Source organism: Megalops cyprinoides, chromosome 25 (assembly GCF_013368585.1).
Source record: "Megalops cyprinoides isolate fMegCyp1 chromosome 25, fMegCyp1.pri, whole genome shotgun sequence".
NCBI classification, from domain to species: Eukaryota; Metazoa; Chordata; class Actinopteri; order Elopiformes; family Megalopidae; genus Megalops; species Megalops cyprinoides.
This window is the reverse complement of record NC_050607.1, coordinates 8,107,210-8,125,173: the sequence shown is the minus strand read 5'-3', so window position 1 is coordinate 8,125,173 and position 17,964 is coordinate 8,107,210. Positions and strand designations below refer to the sequence as shown.

Below are 17,964 nucleotides of genomic sequence, written 5' to 3'. Positions count from 1 at the left end.
TTCTCTCCTCCCACAATGCCAGGGCCCCACGCCGAGCTTCTAAACGTGATCCTGCATGCCAGGGACACGTCATCCCAAATCAGAGTCCAGCAGGGGCTGATGAATGCCTTCAATCTGTAGCTTTAGTGCATCTCACTTTTTGAGCAGTTTTTTTTTTTTTTTTTTTTTTTAGAGTGGTGATTCTGACTGCTGCTCCTCTTTGTCAAGGATATGTGACCACACACAAAACATATGTTAGAGAGGTCTGCTTGGAGCACTTTCAGCATATGACTGCTTGGGGATCTAAAGCAGTGTCCTTTGATTTGCTCTATCCTAAGTTAGATTGGGACAGCTGAATATATCTTTGTTAACAAATACTAATAATAACAATAATAGTGATGGATGAAATATTTAAAATGTCTTCCTAGGCTGAACATGCTGAGTAGTGTTCGGTACACATCTGAGGACTTGTGTTGCTGTCTGTGTTCTCATTCTTGCTCCGTGGCCCTGTTCTAGCAGAAACCATAAAGACTGCTTCACGTCTCATTCACGATTCGCTGTGCTCCAGTCAGCTCCACCTGTTACCCCTGGAGAAGCCCATTATCTGTGTGTTCAGGGTGATTCTTTCTCCTTTGGCGCTGTCTCCATGTACCTCGTGGCTAAATTTCGCAGCAGCTGGCTCTGGAGCAGTGTTAATACGCGCTGTATGTATACATACACATTTACCATGAGGAGGTTGCCATGGTGAAGCGTGACTGAAGAGTCTACTGTGTCAGCTGCGAGGGAGGAAGAGAGAGAACGAGAGAGAGAAAGAGCGTAAGAGACACAGCGAGAGAGAAAGAGTGTGAGAGAGAGGGGAGCTGGGCTTCCCTCTTTGTCTCTCAGTAGTCTTAACTCTGATACAGCGCTAACAAGAAAGCTGCTTCCTAGGCTGAATAATTTGATTTATCACAAGCTTATGTATGAGATGTGAAAACCTTTTATGAAGAAACTCATGCATACGCAAAAGCATGCGTATACACACACACACACACACACAGCTAGCAGTGCGGGTCTGTAGAAGTAATTTTTTACTGTGGTATTATAATGTTAGATTCCCAGGATGGTGCCTCTCTGACCTGTGGGGACAAATGTGAGGAGATGGAGTCCAATCTGACACTTAGTTATTAAAATGGGTCTATATGGTAATCTCTGGGGAGTCCTAACTCAGCGATTAAAGTTGGTTTAAATGGAAATCTCTGAGGAATACATATTCTGTGAGTAAAGACAATTCAATGATAATCCCTGAGTAATATTTACTCAGTGTAAATGGTAATCACAGAGGAATACTTGCTTAGTGATTGAAAGGGGTTTATACTATGTTCAGGTATTAACAAACACCCAGTATTTCCTTCAGAAAGAAACCAAGGCCTCGACTGGAACTCATGTTAAACTCCCAAAGTGCCACACAACAAGGAGCAAGGAAGTGTTTTGCATTAAATTCTTTTCTTGTGCACTTTTTGCGATCTTTGTAAAATAGGAGAACCCTATTGCCCTAGCTTCTTTAGAAAATCCTGCCTAAAATTCAGAATGTATCCAAAAGTATACAACACCCCACCTATTCAAAGCCAGTTCAAAAATGCAACATTCAAGCATATTTGAAGATTAGAGTTACTCAGGAAATGATTGGGACACTCACACCATACTGTATGTTCATATATGTTGGCAGTCACTGCCAATGTTCCAGGTGATAATTATTCTCATGAATATCAGCCATTTCAGTGGAATTAAATCCTGATGCTGTGTTTCTCTCCTGTTGCACTACATTAATTCAAAGATGCAAATACCAATTTCTCCATAAATTGCGGCTTTCCCCATTAACTTTAGACGGTAACAGGCTTTTGCAGGAAGCCATCTAAAATGAGCTAGAAGGCAGTCTGTTGAGGGTGTCCCAGAACACAGTTGTAAAAGAGTTCTTGCAGTGCTGTTGAACTCTGCGTCAAAGAGACAATAAGTATGTGACCTCTGTCCCTCTTTTTATTCCTGTGACTGTCATCTGTGGGTTAAGAGTCTCTGCACTGTAAGGTTCTCCAGGAGGCTTACCTCATTTAAAAATGGCAGGTCCTAGTTGCAAAGCTCCTGCCGCACCTTTCAAAGGTGAGAGCTGACTCTGACACCTTTTAAAAACTGCTGAACAGGTGTGCTGCTTTGCACAAGCACTCGCCTTGAATCCATGTGTTATGCTGCACCTGGGAATCAGGACAAGCAGAAGGGTTAATATGGGTGTGTTACAGTTGCCAGGTGAACTGAATGTATGTATATGCTGTATGTATGTATAATTATGATGATGATGATGATGATGATGATGATGAATTAAATATATGAGCAATAAAAATCCAGATTCAGAAAAATCCCTCCCTTACGATCGTTCTTCATATGGCAGCCTCTGGTTGCTATAGAAACCTCTCCTCATTTAAGTATAGACATACTGTACATAGGTGGATATATGTAGGTATTTTGGATATTAGTTGAAATGTCTGTATATGTGCACATATAGTGGATGTAAGTGAATACATGTACTGGATGTAAATATTACTGGATATTTCTCCGTTCTGTCCAATGTGTATCCCTGATTATGGAAGCACAGAGGAAGAGCTCAATGCATTCGAACCCAAAGTTAGACCATGTCAGTTCTGTCTGTCAAACCCCTCCGGCTGTGATTTTAATACAAAATATCAATCATATATTGGATTTGTTGCCAAGTGTGTCTTTTGAGCAAAGTATATCAAAGTGTCTAGCTTTCCTTTTAAACATGCTGAGATGCTGTAGAAACATAGCTGCAATGTTGTGAAGGCGTTTTGTGTGAGTTTCCTTGGCCTGTGGAGAGGGCCTTTGAAGTGTTGGTGTGCTCCTGGTGAACAGTCTGTTTCAGCACCTGAGGATCAGTCCTCAGGATATGAGCTCTGCTTCACGGCAGACTGTGTGTCCTGTGGAATCAGTGCTGATGCTCACAGTGAAGTCTGATTGGCTGTTAATTCTTCACAGTGAAGAGTGATTGGCTCTTCACTCCTGAAAGTGAAGTGTGATTGGCTGTTCTATCAGACCTGTCAGGCTGTGGTTAATAATGCATTACTTCCCAAAGCACTCCAAATCCCTCTATAAGTATCATTTAATTATTAAGTCAATTAATTCTCTAAGTGCTTCCTCAGCAATCACTAGTACTGGGTCATAATGCGACATTCCTCTTTGCACCTGAAACAAATAAGATGGCTTAGTGTCTGCTTCAGCCCTGTGCATACTAAAGCAGAAACGTCATTCAAACATGGATAAACGCTCATTTACTGAAAACCTCCACAAGTTGATGCTTGTAATTTTGATGGTATGAATTATTATAAAATGCTGACTACATTTTTTTCTTTCTCTTCTTTAGAATAAAGCATGAAAATATTGTTGCGCTGGAGGATATCTACGAGAGCTCCAATCACCTGTACCTGATCATGCAATTGTAAGTGTTCATGTTTCACCTGTCTGTCCATCTGCTTGTCTCTGTTTGTCTGTATTTTACATGTCTGCTGGTGTCTGTCTTTCTATTTCTCCATGACTCTGTCACATGTCTGTCCGTCTGTCTGTCTTTCTATCTGATCCCACACGGCTAGTTCTCTGCCTGCCGTTCTCCTGTCTCCATGTAGATATTGTTCTCCTGTCTCCATGCAGAGACTGCAGTCAGGCTATATCAGATGCCTCATAATGAAGCCACCATGCTTATTAGTCGGTGAAAGTCTTCAGAACCACACTGCCCCGTCTCCTCCAATCAGTCAGACTAATTGGCTCTGTCTGGAGATGAAAACAGACACTGGAGCAGCCCCCTGGAGCGAGGCTAGGGAGCACAATGAAAGCAGCGCTAGCCTTGGTGACACGGTACATGTTCGCATAGCAAACCTTTAGTACCAGCATGTTGTTAAAGCACGCCAGTATGTTGCTAAAACCTTACCACAGCATTGCTTGAGGGGTATACTTCGGCTTGCGCCTCAAACTAAGGAGTAAAATTAATCGGAGAATGGAATGCCAACTGACCCATTCTGCCTCCAGAGGGTGCAGTCCTCCAAGGACTCAGAGACTGGTGCATATCTTCTGGGTGGGGATCAAAAGGTTGCAGTACATTCAATAGCTGTGGTGAAGATTTCTGCTCCCAGCAATGACCTAGGACCAGTTAATTCACCCCCTAGATTTACCCCAGCAATTTGGTTTTGAGATATAACGATCCAAGATGAGGGTACAGAATCCATAACCAGTAAATGAACTAAGACATCCCTGTGCTGGTCTGGCCTCTGCATGCTTCAGGACGATTGTAAGAATCAATATAAAAATTGTTGTAAAGTGGTAATTTATTATTTGACCATAAACTCTATAGAGTTTAGCCTTCAAAAAAGCCGAGTTTGATTCTTAATATCTGCTGGAAGCACTGTAATGGAATAAATTACCTTCCCCGACTGTGTTCCTGAAATGGTTTCTGTTGCCTTTCCTGGGAAGCGTGGCTTCTGTGATCAGAATAGATAAGGTCAGGGCTCAGAGGGCTTGCGGAAGATCTTGATTTAATCTGTGGTATTTGTGTTCAGATAGACTTCTCTGGTTTAATCCGATCGATCTGGAGAAACCTCAGATTACAGTATTCCTGGAAGCCCTTCATGGCACAAATAGATCTGCACTGCAGATTGTAAATGGTTGCAAACAGAGCTTCAGAGCAGAAACTTCTGAATATACCCCTTCCAGAATGCTGTAAAGACACACCGATTCAGACTGATGTCATAAAGTTATACACAAACTACCTGACCATTAATAATATAAGGGAACAATGCATTAATTAATATGCAATTAACCCATTAATGCCACTGACACCAAGCACCGAGATGGCCGACTCACTGTGACAAACACATTCTTCGTTCTCACGCACAGAAATGATAGAGGCTGCTAATGTGACTGCCTAAGAAAATGAAAAAAAATGATTTTGGGTTTTAATAGCCTCTTTTTTACTGCCAATTTCTTTTAGCAGTCCAATTGGCCCACGGTAATGGGATTATACAGTGATAACCTCCACTAAGATACGAACCAATGTGATTTGCAGTGACCAGGCTTTGAAATGAAAGGTGTGTTTATAAATAGTAGACCCAGAGTCATTTTGGCTTTCCTTCGGTCACATGGAGATGAGTGGTAGCAATCTGGATGTCAGGTAACTATCATGATGTTGTCACAACGTTGTAGAAATGTTTTGGCAGAGCCTGCGCTGAAGTCACAGGACAAAAAAGTGAGAGGTGCATTGGCATTGGACAGCAGAGTGAGAGAGTCATGGGGATTGGACAGCAGCATGAGAGAGTCATGGGGATTGGACAGCAGAGTGAAAGAGTCATGGGGATTGGACAGCAGCATGAGAGAGTCATGGGGATTGGACAGCAGCATGAGAGAGTCATGGGGATTGGACAGCAGCATGAGAGAGTCATGGGGATTGGACAGCAGAGTGAGAGAGTCATGGGGATTGGACAGCAGAGTGAGAGAGTGATGGGGATTGGACAGCAGCGTGAGAGAGTTATGGGGCTCGGACAGAACAGTGATAGAATCAGGGGGATTAGACAGAATGTTAACAGAGGTGTGCGGATTGGAGGGTCTAATGCAGTACAGCCAGTGATTATGAGTATGTGAGAGTGGCAGAAATTTCAAGGGAGAAAATATTTATATTTTTAAATATGAGTATGAACCCAGGGGTTTGGTATCCATAGAAAAAGATGTATCATTCTCAGAGACCAGTTGTGAATTTCATCTGCAGGAGAAGAGTTTGACCCTGAGATTGAGGGTGAGAAAGAGTGTGGGATTTCAGTGGAAGGCTGAAGTCAAAGGGATGTAAAGATTTCTGTGTGTATTGTATGCGGGACAATTCCTGTTGTTTCCAGAATTCCAGACTTAACGTTGTATATGAATTCTACAGTAATACTGTTTTGGTTTATTCTGCCTATAAAGCACACATGACTTGAACAGAGGGAGAGAGGGGCGAAGGAGAGTGCGATGCAGAGAGAGAGAGAGAGAGCGTAGGGGAGGGGAGGATTAATTGAGTCTATTTATTGACACAGGTGTTAGTACGAGCATACAGGTGTGAGTGTGAGCACACAGGAAGATGAATGTGACAGAATGCACCTTTCGTCTGCTGCAGCACAGACTGTCGGAATCCCCACGGATGTGTGTAAGAACAGTGCATAACAATTCGTAACCAAAAGGTCGCCGGTTCAATTATCTTGCTGGGGTACTGCTGTTGTACCCTTGCACAAGGCACTTAACCCACAATTGCCTCAGTAAATTCCCAGCTGTATAAATGGATAACATGGAAAAATTATAACCTATGTAAGTCACTCTGGATAAGAGTGTCTGCTAAATGCCAGTAATGTAATGTAATGTGTGCCAGCCTCTATGTCATGTTGACTTTTCATCTCCGAGAACAGGCACGGCAGTGTGGACATGAATGAATCTGGCCTTTAACCTTCACATCATTTGCTTGATGCCTGTTTTCAGCATCACCTTTCTTCCCTCACACGCTTGCTGTCCGTCCACCCTAAACCCCGCCCCTTCAGAGAAACGCCCACCAATCTCCTCTGTCAGCAGCGCAGTTGGCTCCGCCTCTCCTGATTTTTTTTTTTTTTTTTTTTCTCAGATGGAATTGAACAGCTTACTCCCTCCTGTGCATTTGTGCTGAGGTGGTGCTGCATTAATCAATAAAGCAGGACTGACAGTGCTGCAGGATGGAGGCGTGTGAGAGGGGCAAGACTGCAGGAAAGGAGCATTAGGTCTTGGCGTGAGGTTGAGGTCAGAGGGGCCGCGCAGCCAGTGCTGACACACGCTTCCCCCTCCTCCATAGTGAGCAGATTCTAGGAGCCCTGATGGGAGGTATACTCTGCAGCATCTGGGCTGTTAACTGCTTTTCATTTTCGTGTTTTTTTTTTTTTAATGAGAACATTTTACTCTGCCGTGTTCTTTGAACACGCTCGAACATCTGTAGGAGCAGTGACTCTCAGAAAAGACAGTATGCTCGTCACAGTTTGTGCTCGTCACAGTTTGTTCAGGAGAACTCCCTTGTGTCACGGTCTAGAATAGTAATCTGTAACACGCACGCATGCACACACACACACACACACACATACACACATACACATGTATATGTCCCATTGCAATCAGTTATCACCTGAAAATAAGGGCTTGTGCCTGTTGTCCCACCGGAATATCAATAATAAGTGGCAGCTGTCATGTCTGTCTGATCCTCCTGTGCTCACTTTCATACCCGCATGCTGGGAATGAAAGATCAGGGCAGACGGACAGACTGATGCTGAGATTAATCACAGCATAACAGAACTGCAGCCTGTCTGTACTGGTCCCTCAGTGGTGGAATTCCCACAGGGGTGAAGACAGCAGAATCACTGGCCATCTTCCAATGCAGACTGAAGACTCACCTCTTTAGACTGCATCTCAGTTCCACCTCAGTCCATGCCCCCTAACACCTGCTGCTGGTATTTCTTGTATTACTTGTAGTAGTTACTGCTTATTTTATGTTTAGTATTGCAATGTGTTTTGGATTCTGTGATCTAGTGACTGATGTATAGTAATGTGTTTACTTGGCTTCCTTTCTAAGCTGTCCAATCAGTTTAGCACAAGCCCTAGCACAAGTGGTAGTGCTTGAATAGTGTTATACTCACACTCATTGGTCTGGACGTGTTGTTAGCCTGGCCTGGCACTGTTGCTCATCCAGCTTGAATGGATACACTTCTGTTCTTTTGTGCTGGAAGCCGTTCTGGATAAGAGTGTCTGCTAAGATAACGTAATGTAATGTAATATAAAGAAACTGTTTTGCAGCCTATGGCCATCCTATTGTTTGGCCTTTCAGGTGCTGATGTGGGAGTGTTGTTTTAGTGTGGGTAGCAGCAGTATCTATCTGGGATCGGCATTAAGTGGGCAGAACTTTGCTTTCACTCATTACCGCGGTCCTTCAAACAGGAGCTACCACTGTAACAGGGAATGTGAATGTAGAATTCCTGTTAGATTATTAACTGGTTGTTCCCAGCATGCAGTTCACACGCGCTCCCAATTTGGTGCTCCTGGAGGCTAAAATGTGTCACCATGGGCTTTGAATAGAGTAGCAGATCTCAATTAATTTTTTGTCCCAGTTTTGAGGAGAAACTTGATCAGAATATTAATTTGGAGGAACACTAATTGGATCTGTCACTGGGCCTGTAAGCAGGTGCCCCCCCTCGTAGCCTCCCTGCTAATATTCTGTGTATATGCCAAGATGAGCGATGAATATTTGAAAGGCGCCGCTCTGTCCGGGCCCTGTTTAATAAAGCATATTATATCATAACTGAAGATCAGATATCATGTTAACATCGCTAATCATTACCATTTAAGAGTTTGGTGAATGAGGATGAACATGCATTTGGTGTTGAAGTGTATCACAGTGTAGAACAGAATACATCTGTCTCCTGCGTTAACACTAGGCAAGGTGTGCAATTATGGTCTGCATGTAATTGAACATGCTAAATAATTGTTAAGGACCTGGTTGTTCTTGTTAAAAGTTATTTTTTCTTCATGTAGTAGGAAATTACTACTCCCTTCAGGACCAATACAATTGCATCTATACAAATATTTTGTGATCCTTACACATATAGTGCCCTCCAAATGATAAACTAACAAAAAATGTGACTTCACAGATGAAAAACAGGTGCACATTCAGTGCTAATGCATGACAATATTTTACAATTCAATTCTGCCAATGAAACTGAAAATGAAATTTATCAAACCTGCACAGCATAATTTACAGATAGTTACATGCTATTTAAAAAACCCACAGGGACTGATTGATTTGTCCATTCAGCTTTAAGGGGAAACCAAGAGGGCTGTTCCTGTGCCCCTTTTCCAGTGAAATGTTTATTCCCCCTTACTTTTGCAGAGCACACCATCGCTAATTCTATTATCCTCACAGACAGCTGGAAACACAGGCGTCTGTATTAAAAAGGCATCGGTTTCTGTATGTGCTGGTGCTGGCTGAACAATTACTCTGATTCCAGGTGCAGAACCTACGTGAGTGATGCCCCGTTGGTTTTCATGCAGTGATCAAAATATGAATAAAGAATACCTTTGTGTGAAAATAACAGGCTGGAATGTCACCCCCCCCGTTTCTCCTCTAAATCTCTTGCTTCCATGCTCTTCATTCTCAATTTTTTCTGACGTCTGTTTCCTGTGCATGTAAACCCCATGTGCACCATAGTGTGAAATTCATGCACATAATTATGACCCTGATGAAACTGCATGTCTTTAGAAATCTCTGTATCAGAAAAGGGTGCAATAAACAAACAGACTGAATGATGGATATGAATATTCTTTATGCTTATCATAATATTTACTCTTGGAAACAGGCTGTCATTTCCTAAAAATTGTTGTCAGGTTTCTAAGGAAATTCATCTCGTCAATTACTTGTGTGAGGAAAAGGTGTTTTATGCATTGCTTCTGTGATGCACTGATTTAGTCAGATGAAGCATTGCAAGTTTGTCATGTTGGTTACAGTGCCATTTTCACAGGCTTAGTATAGAATAACCTGGGGTGTTGACTTCCCGTCTGGTTCTCTGAGATAGAGTAGCACATCACAGTTTCACATGGTCCTAAATTACAGCTGGAGGAGATGAGTTCCACCTTGTGGTGAAATACAGACTCACACCCACATGCACACACATTTACACATTTTATCTAACCCTCTCACATGTATATATATACGTAGAAAACACACACACTCTTCTTTCTCACACTCATGTGCTCTCAAACTCTCACAAACACACATACACTCACACAAACACACATAAACACATGCTCATTCTCTCTCTCTCTCTCTGTCACACACACAAATACACACACACAGACACACACACACACACACACTCCCTCTCACATTCTCATACACACAAGCATGTACAAACTCATCATCGATACTATTCCTTTCCCATAATGCAGCATGTCTCGGGCCTTGCTCTGGGGGGCCTTACCCCTTTCAAACACTCCACTGAACTGAGAGCACTGTGCCGGCTCAGCAGGGTTAGCCACTCAGATGCGTGGCTTGCAGAGCTGTATCAGACTGCTCTCAGCCTGAGGTCTGACACTCGGAGACTAATGAAACATCCCATTTGAGAGCCTGCCTCCCACGGCCATGCTGAAACACTGCAAATGTCAGCCGCTAAGCGCTGCCCCTTTTAACCGGGGAAAGACAGTGTTCCAGTAATGTGTGCGCCTGGTGGAAGCGTAACATTCCACTAAAGGCCAGGTGAAACTCGCTGATGGTTTTTGCTGTCATAGGCTCTGTGAGATTTTTTTTGGCACGTTTCCGGCAGGATGTGCCAAGGCCATGGGGAGGGTGAGGTGTAGATCAGGCCTCGCTGTGTTCTCAGTGCCAGGAAATGGAGAGCAGTTGGCAGTGCAGTTTGCCATACTGCAGGTGCTGCATGGCAGTTAAGTAACTTTCAGTTTCCAGGACCGGAAGCAGACCTGTGTAACACTGAGAGCACGGTCTGAGGGGCCAGTTTAGGGCCCTAAAAGCACCCGTACTCATGAAGCGTGTCTCTCCCTCTCCTGTGCTGCAGGGTATCAGGAGGAGAGCTGTTTGACCGCATCGTGGAGAAGGGCTTCTACACAGAGAAGGACGCCAGCACACTGATCCGACAGGTCCTGGATGCAGTCAACTACCTCCACAAGATGGGCATCGTGCACAGAGACCTTAAGGTACATCAGAGATGCTGCACACATGCACAGACACACATGAACACACATATGCACAGAGACACATGTGTGCGCACACACGCGTGCGCACACACACACACGCTGCACACATTTGTCTGCACAAGCTTCACAAAAGATCCCAGGTGCCTTTCCTGTCGTATGCTGGGAGACTGCTGGTTCTCTGTAATGTCTGTAATGATACCCTTGCCTCCCCCTCCCCCCCCACTCCCCTTACCTTCTCTCCTGTCATTTGAGGAATTATGCCTCAGTGATCACCATTAAATACACAGATACACAGAATTTATAAATGCATTCACTCAGGCAAGATGTCATTTAGCCTGACGCTTATCAGGTGTCAGTGTAGCAGTCTTGCCTCTGAGACTGTGGGAGGAAATATGTTTTCACACACCCTGATGGTCAGTAAGCCAGCCTGAGACAGATGCTTCTGAGTACTGAAATGACTAATAGTGACATGAGAGGTACCATACATAGAGAATTGAGTGATCGTCTGCAACATTGTATTCAGGTGATTGTTTTTGTGGGATTAACAGGCGGCTCTAAAGGCTGGTGCTCTCACAGGGGAGTGAGCCAGTAGCAATCACAGTAATACTGTTTGTTGATTGACTTTCTTAAGAGAACGTTTTCTCAAATTGAAGTACCGTAGTTTTTATGTATGTGGTCTGTGTGTGTGTGTGTGTGTGTGTGTGTGTGTGTGTAATATCGTATGCATTGTGTGAACAGTGTATGTGTAGTGCTGGTTATTGTGTAATGCTGCATTGTGGTTTTCTCTCTCTCTGCCCAGCCAGAGAACCTGCTGTACTTTAACCCCCAGGATGAGTCTAAGATCATGATCAGTGACTTCGGCCTGTCCAAGATGGAGGGCACAGGTGATGTCATGTCCACAGCGTGTGGGACGCCAGGATACGTGGGTAATGTAGTCTCCTCCTCCACTCAAACGTCAGCATTTACTTCACCTGCGCAAATCCATCCAGACATAACCGCTTCTATCATACATCATTTAACCTTTAACAGAGTCTTTGACAACAACAGGTGCTGCACACGTTTGGCTTGCTCTCGATAGACAGAGCCAGTGTAGTAATTCTGTGTGGCCAGAATACAGGAAGTGGGTGGCTTTTAAGCTCCAGCGGAGTGTGTGACCTGAAACCACCCGGTGGGTGTAGCTTTTCAGCGAACAGCACACACCTCACAGCCTCGCTCGGTGCAGTTGCCTCTGATTGCAGTGGTGTGGTGTGGGACTGGTGCACCGGGCAGTGGGCAGCTGGGATCATGGCACAGCGCTGGAGAAAGTAGCTGTGTGGACACTGTGGAATCACACACATGCACCACCCCCCCACCCCGGTTCCCCCAAACCAGTGTTTCTCAAACCCCTCCCAGAGGGCCCCCTGCCCTGCCCTGCCCTGCATGTTTTAGATCTCTCCCTGCTCCAACACAGCTGATTCAAATGATCAGTTTGTTACTAAGCAGCTTCAGGAGTTCATAACGAGTTGATCATTTGAATCAGCTGTGTTGGAGCAGGGAGAGATCTAAAACATGCAGGGCAGGGGGTACTTCAGGAGAGGTTTGAGAAGCACTGCCCTAAACAAAAATGCGCGCGCGCACACACACACACACACACACACACACACACACACACACACACACACACACACACACACGCAAACACTTGCACACACTCCCATATCTAGCTCTTCAACATATTTTTCAGTATAGTTTATTATACGGTGACAGAGCCAGCAGTCTGCAGTTTCCCCTCCGTTACAAGGAAATGGTCAGATGACCAACATGGCATGACCCAGAGATTCATTAATGGGACGAATCCTCGTCACTTTGATCTTGCTGCATAAATTTACATCTGAAATATGGAGCTCTTACAGATGTTTTAAACTAATGGCACAAGGCCCTCTAAGAGCAGAAGCCAAAATGCATTACACTACTAGCTTTCTTGATTTTATTTATTTTTTTATTATTTCTTTATTTTTACCATGGCAGAACTGCACTCCGGGTAATTGATATCTCTGTGGAGAGAGCCCAAAGTCTTGAATACAACCAAAGCCCTAACATTTTAAAAACATTTTTTAAAACATGTTGACATTTTTAAAACAAATCTGTGGAACTGCTTTACAGCAGCAGCAGCAGGTCTAAGTTTGGCAAGCTTTGTTATTAAGAGCACAGTGCCTGTAGACAGGCTCTGTGGACACGATTTAATTGTAAATTTATAAGAGCATTTTAATTAAGGCTGAATTGATGGGGCCTATTGATCTAAATCAGTGTGCCCTGAATGAATGATGATGATGTCAGAGGTGAAATAGAATTCACCATGGACTTCACATCCTCAGGGCAGCAGGGTGGTCTCTTTAATTAATGAGACTGTACCTCCGTAATGTAGGAGTGGTACTTCTGTAATGTTGGAGCGGTACTTCTGTAACCTCTTCTAGTAATTTCTAAGTGATGTGTGTTACAGATATACACACACAAAGGTGCAAAAGCATTAAAAGTTCAGAAAAGGATAAACTTCTGGCTGTGTAGCTCAGTGGAAAGGAGCAGGGCTTGTAACCAAAGGTTGCTGTTTTGATTCCCGGCTGGGGTACCTTGCCACGCTTGGGCAAGGTACTTAACCCAGAATTGCCTCAGTAAATATCCAGCTGTATAAATGGATAACATGCAAAATTTGTAACCTATGTAAATCACTCTGGAGAAGAGTGTCTGCGAAATGACAATAATGTAATATATTGATTATTCTTAGGTGGCTGAACTTCTTGGGGCTTTGAAGGAAATAAAATTGCAGACCTTTGGGTAGCTGCATGCTGTCCATATGTTCATATTTCTGCTGAGGGCAGCCTTCATGCAGGTTTAAGGGAATGGTGTTTCACATCCATCTAAATACTGTTATTTTATAATGCTAGAGTTGCAGACAGGCACTGCACACACAATCACGCCACACACGCACGTACATGTGGCAAGTAAACAAAAGCACAGTGTTCAGCAATAGTCATGTATCAGATGGAATGTGCATGGATGCCAAGATGTCCCAGCATGCACCTGCATATCTGGATACCATAAAAAAGACACACAGGGCCAATGTATTTGCATTTTTGTAACTGAAGAGGTGTGTCCTAATGATGTCACTGCAGCATTATCTACTCAGTTGTTTCCATTTGAATCAGCCTTCCAGCCTCTGTGTTTTTGTGTTAAAATGATAAATCTGCTCTAGGGAGGTGTTCCCGTGTATCTCTCTGTGGGATCCTTGGTTCTCCCCTTCCTGTTTCATGTCTCTCTGATGTAGGGACCCCACCCCCCACCAACACAGCAACACTGAAAGGTTGGAAATCTGATCTCTCAGTTAGGTGCTCAGCTAAGAATAGCACCACCCTGTGGTTGCCTTCAGGAAAATGGCAGTCTTGCCTAAATATAGATCTGAGTACACTTTGAGTGAAAGTGTAGATTTAAAAGCAGGCTAATATTTTTTGCAATTTGGGGTGACTTCTCTGGATCTCTTCAAAGATGGAGAAAACAATGACAGCAAAGCTGACCTGCAGCGGGAAGAAGCCGCTCAGAGAGTCATGCACTGGGGTGTTCAGGCTGAGGCTGAAGTCCTGCTAAAGGTGTTAGCATCCCTGCTCCCTGGACCTTGTCTTCTCCAAGGATGGATGTGGGCTCAGACGTCAGCCTCTGTCCAGAACCCCTAACATCTCCTCTGTGTGAATGGTGCATGAAGGCCACGCTCAGTTTCTCTGAAAATGATCAGCACTGTGTTGGCCCAAATATCAGGTGGAGTTTTACTCCCCAGAATATGCGCATTCTGTCATTTAACACATATCTTTAAATTGATCTTATATGATGAAATTAGGTAACTTAATCCAACTCAAATCTTGTATTAGGATCTGTGACCTGTGCTCATATGTTTAAGATCCACTGCAGACTTGAACTTTGACCACCATTTGTTGCATGGAGGGTGATGTCTTCTGAATCCACTAACTAATGTGACAGCACACCGTGGTTGTTTTTGTAGTGTGGACAGCATAGTTGTTCGTAGCTGCAGGCTTGACCTTTGACCCCGCCGTGAGCCATTATGAGATTAGGCTTTAGTGTCATAAATCAGGAGAGCTTGAGAGACCGAAGCTAAGAGTGAATATATCTGCTGGAATCTGCAAGGAGATTGCCACTGACTGGAATCTGCCGGTACAGACGGCACAGGGCTATCGAAACTCACTGTGGGTGGGTTCATTCCTAATGTAAGTGTAATTCACCATGTGTAATTTCCTGTTGAATGATTTGAATTATGAATTAGCCATTTACATCAATCTTCCCTTGAAGGGCACATCATGTCAGAAATTGATATATGTGCAGTATAGAATGGCTGTACCATGTCTGTTTAAATGAATATCCCACTTATATTTATATTAATTTCCAATGTCAATCTTAATGAATATTCCATCTCTGCTTAAATGAATATCCCATACCGGTCATGCATGCATGTTCAATAATGCGCTCGACGGCAGTGTCTGTAGAGAGAGGTGACATCTTGATTGGCTGAAGGCATTACAGTGATGTCCTAAATGTGTATAGTGTGGACACCTGAATTCTAAAACTCAAAAAAGAGAAAGCAAATGATGACGTGTCAAACGGCGGCATTCTATTAAAGTAATGTTACCAAAAAGGCAAAATTGTGGGAATGATTCAATTTTCCATTCCCCTGCTGAAGACATGTGGGGAGTATTGGGGAAGCCTGTATCAAGAGACTACATCACTGAATAGAATCTGTAAGGAAACATAATATCAGGGGATCTGTGCAGAGACATGATTCCTGATGACAATCTCTAAGGAGACAATCACTGTCTGGAATCTGTAAAGAGATAGGATAACTGACAGATGAGACTTTGATCAAAGCTCGCATGGCCTCTTCCATTGCCTGTCAGGACATCACACCAGAGGTGAAGCTGTGAGCCATGTATGAGCAGAAATGAGGTTCACCCTCACACTGAGGGTGGCAAGGGGTGACAGATCAGAACTACCCAGCATGCAACAGAGCTCCCAGAGTTCAACTTCTTCTAAAGAGCTTTAAAAATACAGAAATATGGCTTTGGGTGTTTGAGCTACTGGTGTTCCACGTGAAATTGTGCTTTAAGAGAGGGAAAGCCCAGAGTCTTTGATGTCTCGGTAACAAGCCGCCACTCAAAGAAAAAGGTGCACTTTGCTAAGTCGGTGATGCCAAGAGTGTGTCTGAGGGCGGCTTTATTCTGTGCTTAGTGACATCGGGGAGTGCAGCTCCATCTGAGGTACTGGCATGGCAGACCAGCGGGGTGATAATCTCACAGGGATCCCACAATCCCTGGGGAATGGAGCTTTCATCAGAGAGAGAGAGAGACTGTGAGAAAGAATGAGAGAGCTAGAGAGAGAGGGAGGATAAAAAAAGAGTGTGTAAGAGAACAAAAGAATGAGAAAACCAAGATAACTGCACCTCAGTTATTGTGACAGAATATGGGGGTGCAAAAACACACTCACACCCACAGCAACATGTTAATAATCAACTGACCGTAAAGGAGGAATCCAATAATTCTAACCGCTTCTGGGACAACTGGAAATAGATTTATATCCCACAAAATAAGGGCATGGCTATTTCAAATTAAAATACATGGATGAATTGCTTTGAAAAACATTTTGAAAAAGAAAAAAAGTACGTGAAAAACATAATAAATCTCGCACAGCGTAGTCTCTCAGCGGTCTCACACAGCAGGTCTCTCTGTAGTCTCTCAGCGGTCTCACACAGCAGGTCTCTCTGTAGTCTCTCAGTGGTCTCACACAGTGTGTTTCTCTGTTTTTTTTCCACAGCTCCAGAAGTCCTGGCGCAGAAACCCTACAGTAAGGCTGTGGACTGCTGGTCTATCGGGGTCATTGCCTACATCCTGTGAGTACCGCGCCCCTCACCCTGCCCTGAAGCCCAAACGCTGTGTTCTGCCATGTCCTGGCGTGGGGCAGCAATGCATGACTGAGCGTTGCTAAAAGCATCCTGCGAGCCTGCAATCTGACCCTCCTCCTCCAGCTGCTGACGCAAAGCCGCCTCGTTACCAGCCACAGATTCTCATTACGCAGAGATAAACCCCTGCTGAAAAAAGCTGGCATTTCTGCACACAGTCATCTGATCAGCTAAAGCTAATGAAACCCGTGTATGAAAACTTCCTCTGAGTGTGTTAATGTGCGGTTTCTATATGGCAATGATCTAATGGTTTTGATATTGAACGGAAAGCAAGGCTCTTTCTCTCTCTATTCCTCCATGTAGATAACCTGTGAGCATCACGTGTGGCTTCAGTGGTATTTCATCTGGATCTACTTCTGAATAGGAGTAAAGCACCTTATTTAGTTTCTACAGTAGCACCATTGCCTTCAGGGCTGCCTCAGGAAGACCATCTGGTAGAAATGAGTTGCTGCTGAATGTTATGAGTACAATTAAAAATCAGGCTGTGTGTTTTCCTTTGCAAGTGCAGTGATAATTTCTTCCACATAAGCATTGCTGGTACCTAGAATTTATGTACCTTCTGCTGTTAAATCATGGACTTTGTCCTGTGTTTATCGAGATGTCCTCTTGTTGTGGGTATACCAACTTTTAGCACCCTGATAATTCCCACTTCCACTTAATGATAAAGACGTTGAAGTTGAAACCTGCAAAAACATGCTGGGGAGAGAAAATTCTCGCACACATTATTGGTCTCCTGACAGCAATGGTTGCTGCAGTGCCTTAATTCAGGAATTCAGCATGGAGCTGTTTCCTGCCACCCTGCAGTCCTGTAGTCCTGCCTATAGGGGGAGCTGTGTGCAGACTGAGATTCAGCCCATAGCTCAGGGTTGACCATACATGGGTACTGAGATTTCAGAGCGCTGTTTTCCCATTTTGTGCGGTCACATCTCAGAATAATTAGATTGAGGCTGCTGTGCTTCATTCATAGCTGGCTTTTGAGTTCAGTTTCTTGCATTCGCCACAATGGGCAATCAGCGCTGAGTGCCCTTTGTCATCCATCATAACTTCAAAGAGAAAAGAAAACGAAACAGAACGGAGTGCTTACAAGGGCAAAGGCAGCTGGAGAAAAGCTGAAATATGTGCAAATGAACACCTGACAAAGCAAAGCGCCCTCTGCATTTAAATGGACACGTGGAATGAGATGCAGAGAGGGTGGAGTGAGGGCTCTCTGTTGCACCTAC

General features: G+C 43.9%; 1 protein-coding gene across 1 annotated transcript in view; it reads left to right on the top strand.

Annotated features, from left to right (window-relative positions):
* The window catches only part of LOC118772086 (calcium/calmodulin-dependent protein kinase type 1D-like), a 60,442-nt gene that overhangs the window by 36,758 nt on the left and 5,720 nt on the right, over positions 1 to 17,964 (top strand). Inside the window, exons 3-6 of the mRNA XM_036520337.1 lie at positions 3,389 to 3,463; positions 10,614 to 10,752; positions 11,552 to 11,678; positions 16,600 to 16,675. Of these exons, the coding sequence (XP_036376230.1) occupies positions 3,389 to 3,463; positions 10,614 to 10,752; positions 11,552 to 11,678; positions 16,600 to 16,675 (417 nt within the window). The remainder of the gene's footprint in view (positions 1 to 3,388; positions 3,464 to 10,613; positions 10,753 to 11,551; positions 11,679 to 16,599; positions 16,676 to 17,964) is intronic.